Below are 8630 nucleotides of genomic sequence, written 5' to 3' on the forward strand. Positions count from 1 at the left end.
GGAGGGACACGTATGGTCCCACCAGGTTGAGCTGGTATCAAACGTGGCCACACAAAGCCATGCCAGCCCTCAGCACCAAAGGACAAAGACAAACCGGGTGTTGTTACAACATCCTTTGAGTCATCTTAATGCTTGAAGAGACAGACTGTCCTCTGGAGGAAAGCAGATCAGTGTGGCTCCCTTCCCTTCCAGGAGACTGCGAGGTCAGAGGAGGTGTTCCCCCTGCACACCAGCACATTTGTGTTCCCAAACCAGCACCGTGCTGTCCCATCATGTATAATACCATCATTGATGAAGTCACCTTCTCTCGTCCCTGATCCCCAAGGATTTTTTTTTTTTAATCTAATCCTTGCAGATTATTCTTCCCATTAGGGGAGGAAATTACAATGGTCTCTCAAATCTTTTTAGTTCATCCACATGCAGGCACACTTTGGCCAATTTCCAGAGCTTAGTAAAGGGACCTTGTGAATTAAAACAAACAAAAAAAACACCCCCCCAAAAAAAGCCAACAAAAAAAAAAAAAAAACCTGACCACACTCATGCAAAACCAAACACATATGCTGTTTGTCTACTACCACTAGAAGAAACAAACCCAAATTCCTAGAACAGAGGATGATCATTAGACAAATAAAACCTCTAGTTTTCCTTCTTTTTTCAGTCTGTGAGTTTGACAGCTGCTTGTGCACCAACAGTTTAACTGTTCTGTCAAAGGTAGACCTCCTTCCCCTTACTCTGCAAGGGATGCTTTCCAGTAATGGCAATAGCAGACCAAAAACTGACACCAAACAGAAAACTGATCTGTGAACAAGGTGAAGGAAAAGGGATAACTATTGAACATGCCTATGTTGCTCCTGGGGCCACTGTACACTTTTAAAATTCAGCAAGAAAGAGAAAGAGATATAAAGTCACTCCTGCCTCTTCCCTACAGACATGGGCTTTGAGTTGAACAAATAAAGCAAAAGAAAATTAATAGAGACATGTATTACCTAAGAGTAATTATGAAAGTGGCCGTGTCTTTTAACAATATGCTGTTTCTAGGATTTGTTAGACAGAGGAAGAAGAGCAACATGAAACATATCCCTTTTCAAGACATTACATGGACTCATCACACTTTGTGGAGCAACAGTATTACAGGGAAGGAAATGCCCCAAATCACCCGATACCTTCACACATACAGAAACAGCAGCCCCACATTTACCCAGATCATTATTTTTAATGCACAAACTCCCCCCAATCAGCTTCAATCATCTTGTTCTTGACCATGTGGTGGGATTCTGCAGCACCAGGTTCCCCAAGCAAATGGTTGAGCCAGAGGTGCCGGACAGTGCAAGGGTCCCTCCCAGCACCCTCCCGGCCCCTTCGTGCCCATCCCCAGGAGTCCTTACCGCACTGGGTGATGTTCATCTCCTGCAAAGGGATGATGGCTGCATCCATGTTCATGCAGTAGAGCTCCTGGTACTGCAGGTTCGCCTCCCCCTTCTCCTGCCAGAGCTGGATCCAGCGGATGTCACAGCTACAGTTAAAAAGGTTCCTCTCTAGTCTCCTGCGGGCAGAGAGAGCGTGAGAAAGGACGGTGGGGTGGGGAAGGACAACCAGGGCCATTGCCTGGATCCAGGCTCCCCAAGGAGGACAGCCACCTTTTGAGCTAGGGGAGACTCTCCTCTGCATTATTTGCCTAGGGTCTTTTGGTACACATTGGAGTCGGGAGAGACATGAACAGAGACACCAAGGTTACACAACCACGCATTCACGCAGTCTCCTTCACGCGCACATCCAAGGTTTTACATCTCCCAGGATGCATGGATACACTCAACGTCTTTCACAGCAAGATCCGCACATCTGCAGCTCAGCCCCACAGCCATCCAGACACCCAAAACATCCATCCCTCAGCAAAGGAGCAGGCAGCTCCCCACTGCCCTAAAATACTGACTCACATCTTCAAATTCCCCTTCAGTGGGGGGTCCAAGACCCTGCTGGGCGAAGCACACCTCCAGTCCCCACAAGCACTCAGGGAAGCTGGCAGCTCTCCTCCCGGATACCTTGTACAGACACAGCCTCCTGGTGACCCAGGACATGAGCTAATGCGCAGGGTATCATTCATGCATTTTAATCAAATCAAACAGCACTGCACTGACACCCTGCTGACCTGGCCAGGAGAAATGGGAAAAAGCACTGCCTTTAACATACTTCATTTAAAACACACTTACACATGGTTTATACACCAGGAATGTTTATTATAATTGATTTTCCAACCTATTAACCATTTCATTTACATTTTTAAAGCCCTGCGGCTCTCTGTGGAGATGTGAGGAGGGCAGGTCCCAGCAGGGAGCAGAGCCCAGGGGTCAACCAGGACAGAATGAGTTACCAACATGGTTTGCAATGATAGCTTGAGCAAAACAGGAGATACAGCCTGAGCAAACAGAATTTCTTCCCACGTAACTGTGAAGCAAAAGGAAGTAGGGAACAGAGGAGCCAACACTGCAAAAGGCGAGCTCAGCCACCCAAAAGCAGAAGAGCATCTCCAAGGATCAAACAGTTGCTCCATACAATATCTAGATCCCCCTGTCATGCAGGGGAAAGCTGTTTTTCTGGTCTGTTCCATGTGTTACTGCAAAATTCATGCTTGCTTTCACAAAATTAATTCCACTGACTAACAGGATTTGGAAACAACCTTCCAAACATGTGCTGTTGCTGTTTTGTCAATACAGTGCTGCAAAAGGAGGAGGAAGAGGAGGAGGAGAAGGGATCTTCTGGTAGCACCCAGGGGTGTTAAACCTGAACCCTAATGATGCCACTTTGAAACTTCTCATAGAACAAAACACCATCTAACCTTTTTTTTTTTTTTTTTTCAGAACAAACACTGAGTTAAACTTCACTGTGTGGCTTTTCACTGGTTCATTCTTCTGTCAAAAGCACATAAACCTTTGCAAGACAGGTACAAGGCTCAGACAAGTGACTCAAAGGCCAAAGCACTAAATTTAACAGACCAGAGCAGATTAGCACAGTGACTTGGTGGGATTTGAATGATGAGGCATTCCCTGCATGCTACGACAAGTACTGTCAGTGCCTTACGCAGGCCTTGCATCCTCTTCAAGCATGGCCACAAATCCACGTTCTCCTCAGGATTCTCCCAAGGTCACCGCTACCAGCAGGACACGGAGTGGCACGTGGGTAAGAGCCATGGGCTTGGCTAACAGCAGATCAGGTAACCCCAGTTGTACCCCAGGATCCCACAGGGAGCTGGGGAAGCTCAGATGCAATGGGGGAGAACTTTTGCTTCGTTGCAAATATCCTCACGAAACGAGGCTGCTGGGGAGAGCTGTTGTCCTCGCGCTTAAGGGCAGCTCTCTAAGTAATAGACGGCAGCAGCCTTCCCGGCCCATCGCTAATTCATGAAGGCGCATGAATAATACAGGAGAAGCGTGCTTCAGGGCAGGACTTACCCACGACCCGTCCCAACATCAGTGGTGTAACTCGCTCTAATCAAGACCCCCCCAGGGGTTTTTGCACAAATTAACTCCCATCAGCGGCTAGATGTGCCAAGTGCCACCAGCAGTTGGCATGGCACCGTGGGCAGAAGGGGCATGGATGTGTGCACCCGTTTTCACTAATGCACATTGCAAAAGCACTCTTGACACATAGGAGGTGCCCTCCCTCCTCACTTGGTGCCTGCCCTGCCATGGCGGCCAGCTCTCCAGAGAAGTGCACAGCATTTTCCATGCTCACACCGTCCAGCACCTGCCCCAAACCCTGGACCTCCATCTCTCTCCTCTTACCCCATTGCTTGCAGGGATCATTAGGAGCTGCAGCTCCTGCCAACCTTTCCTCTCATGACTTCTGTAACACATCCCCACCACCTACGACTCTCTGCTTGCTGAGACAAACGCACCTTCCCTTCTCTGCAAGGAGGAGAAGGCCTTTTAGCCCTTTGACCCTTTGGCCAAAACTCACTGTCAGGCCAGTGGTGCCCAGACTTTGCAGCAGGATATGCTCCGGACACAGTCCCTTGGACAGAGGAAAATTGGGACAACCATGCCCTGCATTGCCATTTGAGAGGACAACAACAGAGCTGAAATCCCAGAGCCATCTGGGCACCAAGTCGACTCTCTAGTTGCCGTCAGCATCCCGGTATGCACTGGGAGAGCCAGGAGTTCACACGCACACAGAGCAGGTTTGTTTCAGGCTAGGCACTGGATGAGACATGCGCCGTGTCCCATGCCTCCCCGCTCACCAGCTAGAACAAAGCTGTCTGCAGCTCAAGCCTCTCAAAGGGCACTGGAGATCCTTGCCATACTTCTCCTGTCTGTTCAGATTCACATAAAACTGTTGCTGAGGCTTTGTTTACTTGCAATTAAAATATTCTCCTACCTCAAGATTGAGACCACTTCCCTAAGCTTGAGAACCAAAAAGCATCCAGCAGAGACAGAACAAAACCTCCTCTTGTTTTTCTTTTCTTTCCCAGAACCAGGGTTTCTCTTGGCGGCCCAGCCAGAATTGTTGTTTCCGAACCCCTGCCAGAAAGGGATGGGATAGAAAGGGAAGAGCTCAGACAGGGAGCGACACGTGGCGTCTGACGGCTGGATTAGCTAATGCAGAGAGCAGGCAAGTACCCACTGTCTAGCTACAACTCTATTAGTGTGACTGTTGGCAGCAATAAGTTTTTAAGCTAAAGGCACAGACGATGTTAAGTTGGACTCATCACATTTAACAAAGATGCTGCTGTGCACCATCCCAACCAAAGCCTCTTGCTGTAGCATTGCAGAAAGCTACTGCAGGGCAAGCTGGCAGGGACTGCTGGTATTAGGAATGCTGATGGGCTGGGCAAAGCAGCAAGATGTTCAGGGCTACAAGGTTTTATACAACTAAAGATGTAATTGGATCCAGAGTCTTAGGTCTTTCTGGGAAGGAATTTCTTGAAATGTCAGCTCTAAGCTCTCGGAGGACGTGACAAAGGAAGCCAAGGACATGACAGAGGAAACCAGCTGTGACTTCTGGATAAGAAAGGCTGTAAGTCCAATGTTTATGAGCTGTTGCATGTGTCAGATGCTTCCTTGTGCACACTCAGTTTCAGACTTAAGAGAGTTGTGCACACATTAGCTTGAGCCCTGATGGTCAAGGTCAGCCCGTGCTGTGGGAATTAGAACTGGAGTTACTGGAAACCATTCCAAGCCTTGCTTCTGGCCAGGAGGAGAACAAGATAATATTCTTTGGAAGTATGCCTCATTTTTGCCATGCTTTCTTCAGTGAGTCAGGAGGGGAAAAGCTCAGCTCTGTTGAACAAGAAACTCTGCTTTAAAGCAATACCATCTTCTGGAGCTTGTGACGCCTTGAATGCAGCTAGGCAGCTGTTTCAAGCCCCAAGTTCCCATCCACCTGCCTGTTCTCATCTTGTGGCGTGATCTTTTCATTAGTCTTCTGCTCTTTCCTCCTCTGTGTTCACCGTGAGTGGTTTTGTCAGGTCTCACGTTCCCCGGCAATCTCCATGTCGCATCAGTTGTAGCTCCTCTGCTCCCAACCCTCTCCTGGAGATGATCCTCCCATTGCTTCCCACGTGCTCTGCTGCTCCGAGCTGCCTCGCAGCACATGGCAGTTTTGCCTTCAATGACTATTCTCCCTCTGGATCCATGACTGCCTGGTTGCCCTGGGGCACTGGTACTCAAGAGGGTGCCCCTGGGTGAACCACTGCAGACCTGCACCTGCTTTTCCCACCAACCCTCCCCGTAGACCTAACCCTCTCGAGAATAGCAGTTATCTATCTATCTATCCCTGGGTACTTCTGGCCTCTCCACGGCTGTGCACGAGTGCTGCTGCTCAGCCTGCCTTCCTCAGGCTTGCTGCCTCTGCATTGGTCTCTGCTGCTCACCGCCTTCTTCCTTTCCAGAGAGATTTGGCTCAACGTCGAGTCCTTGGCTGATGTCAGTCTGCAACTCCCTTTCTAGCTTTCACCAGTGCTTCACACTCACTTTATGTGGGCCATGTATTCTGTCTTCCTCCCAGATTCTGGAAGCCTCCTTGGAGCTCAGTGAGCCAAAAAACTGTCTTCTTCTCACCCATCCTCTGAACTTTTTTAAAAAAAATACAGTATTTCCCACTTTTGTGCATCCATTATGAATTTCTCCCAACCTTGGGGATTTACTTTTCCTCATCAACAGGTCCCATCCTTCTAGCATCCAGGACCACGGCCACCCCACAGTAGATAACGTATGTCTTTACCTTAATTCTCAACACTTTTATGTGAATGAGTTATTCAGAGCCCATAGCTCAGGCTACACCTCCAAACTGTCTTCTCTCAAACAAATCTAAAGTTCAGCAACTTGGCCCTGGGAGGACAAAGCAGGCACATCTCCCTGCCTCGTTAACACCAACATCCCCGTGGGCATCAGCTAAAATATCCCTCTGGCATCACACTTTGGGGAACATCATTATCACGTTGCTCTGGTACTGACTGTTCTCCCTGTGGATGGAGGGTCCTTAGTGACAAGGGAAAGTTTGTCAGGAAGCATCAGTGACAAAGCAAAAAATAAACTTGACCAGGCTCTTAGCCCAGAACAGCCAACAGCAAGCCAGACCCTGCAGGCATGCACATTTATAAGTCTAAATTGACCACTAGAGCTGGTGCCAGGGGGTGGTTCGGCAAGACCCCTTTAGCAGCACAGTGGCAGGAGAGGTCCAGCCAAGCCTTCCCGCAGGACGCCATGGACACCCTGAATCACATCAGTGCTGCTTTCCCACCCCATCACCTCTCCCTACCAACCAGCCCCATGATCTCCCACACTTCTATCTGCATTACTTCTTTCATCAATCAGGGCTTGTTATGTCCAAGAAAACTGCTCTGAGCACAGCTCCACCTGGAGACAAGTAATTCAGATCCTTCCCATTTGCCAAGCTGCAGAGTGCTGGCCCCAAGTGACCTTGCTGACAGTGACCAAAGCCACCCCAAGCACACCAGCTTCCCTGTTGGGATCACTGTAGCAGGACAACACGGATGTGTTCTTCATCAGGTGGGGATAAGTACACTTTGCTGCCCAAAAAGCAGCATCTCAATTCCCTTGGTGGCTGTTATTGGTCTTTTGAGCCTGACTTGGGCTGGCAGACCTGGGACATGCCTGAAGAAACAAAATATGACCAAATTAAACAAACCTGCATGAAAAGGAGCCCCACTGCAAGTGTCCCCATTAATCCCCAGGCTCACCGTTACCCCAGGCCCTGCCAGTGCCTCTGGCTCAAGACTGCAGCCCCATTTGCTCCTCCACTCTTGGGTCTCTCTTGGGTAACAACCATCAATCTGAGTTTTTGCCAGACGGTACAATGACAATAAGTAAAGGTCTAAGAATACAAATGACTCATGCTATTAAACTTGAAACCTGAGCCAGGCTTGAAAAATATTTAGAGCTGTAATCAGCGAGGAGAAAAATTCCAAATTCAGCATTTTAACTCTGCAAGCCAGATTCCCCATCAGAAGGGCGTTTCTCTGTTTTCTAATATCACTATTAGTATTTTTCATTTAACAATTTGACAGAAATAAAATACACTGCAGTAACATCAGTGATAACACACTCACTCCCACTTGAAAGACTGTCTTTATTCTTTCATAAGTCACTTCTAGCTTACAGCTCTATTGATCATCATTGAGGATGAACGGAGCTTCCCAGGATCCTCTGGGACAAATCCTACATACATATATTTTTTTTATTCCCACCAAACAACTATTTCTAAAATTCAACAAAACAGGTCATCAGGGCAACGCTCCATTGATTTTGTGTCCACTTATTCTTCAAGCACAGCGCTGAATGCTCTATCAATAATTCATCAGGCTGAAGGCCACCGGTGCCCCTGGAGAGACACTATCTCATCTCCCACATCAGAGCTGGGAGGTGCCTCGATTGCTAGAGAGCAAGGCAGTCATTCCCCTAAAAGGCAGGGGTGTCTTATAAAACGTCTCCATGAACTAAGGAAAACCAGTTAGCCCTACCCTGCAACAGATGAGGATCAAGTATTTGAGAAGATTCACTCAAAATCTGGCTTAGTAAGTATTTCTAATGTATTCCCAGAGTTAGTCAACTGTTTACTACCCAAAGCATGACTTGTTCATCATCCTGATGTTAATTAGCCAACTACTGCGAAGTTAAAAGAGAAGCAGTTCTGCTCCGGTGCTCCCATACCCAGGAAACCCTCCAAAGGATGGTGCTGCCCACTGGAGTTTTAGGTAATTAGTCACAGGTTTCAAAATAGGTCTATTTGGAAATCGTTCCTCCATTCAGCCTCCCTTCTCCCAGGAGATCTCTCCAGGGTGGCACTTACAGTTCAAAGAGTCGCAGGGTCTGGAAGAGTTGCCATGACAGAGTGGTGAGCCGGTTCCCAGAGAGGTCTCTGAAAATTAACAAGAAAAAAAAGAAATAGTCACAGTAAATAATTCCTCCTGCACATGGCCCTACTGCCTCCACAAAGCTCATCGTCCTCCTTCACAGGGAGGCTGTCAGACAGTTTAAGACACAAGTTTAGATTTTATAATGAGAGATTTTAATGAGGATTAACCCAACTGGAAGTTTCTCTTTTTTTTTTTTTTTCCAAGGGGGAAAATGCTTTATCCCCTGCTGCCACGTTAAGAAGAAAAAAAAAAAATCCAA

The 8630-nt window shown here is 47.8% G+C and overlaps 1 protein-coding gene across 1 annotated transcript in view; it reads right to left on the reverse strand.

The window, feature by feature from the left end:
- LOC104469189 (NT-3 growth factor receptor-like) overlaps window positions 1-8373 on the reverse strand; it is a gene marked incomplete at its 5' end in the record, with an annotated part of 158261 nt that extends 149888 nt beyond the window's left edge. The window contains 2 exon segments of the mRNA XM_010083610.1: window positions 1386-1543; window positions 8305-8373. Coding sequence (XP_010081912.1) covers window positions 1386-1543; window positions 8305-8373 — 227 coding nt within the window.
- Window positions 8374-8630: the final 257 nt, after the last annotated feature.

Source organism: Pterocles gutturalis, unplaced genomic scaffold, assembly GCF_000699245.1.
Source record: "Pterocles gutturalis isolate BGI_N339 unplaced genomic scaffold, ASM69924v1 scaffold660, whole genome shotgun sequence".
NCBI lineage: Eukaryota > Metazoa > Chordata > Aves > Pterocliformes > Pteroclidae > Pterocles > Pterocles gutturalis.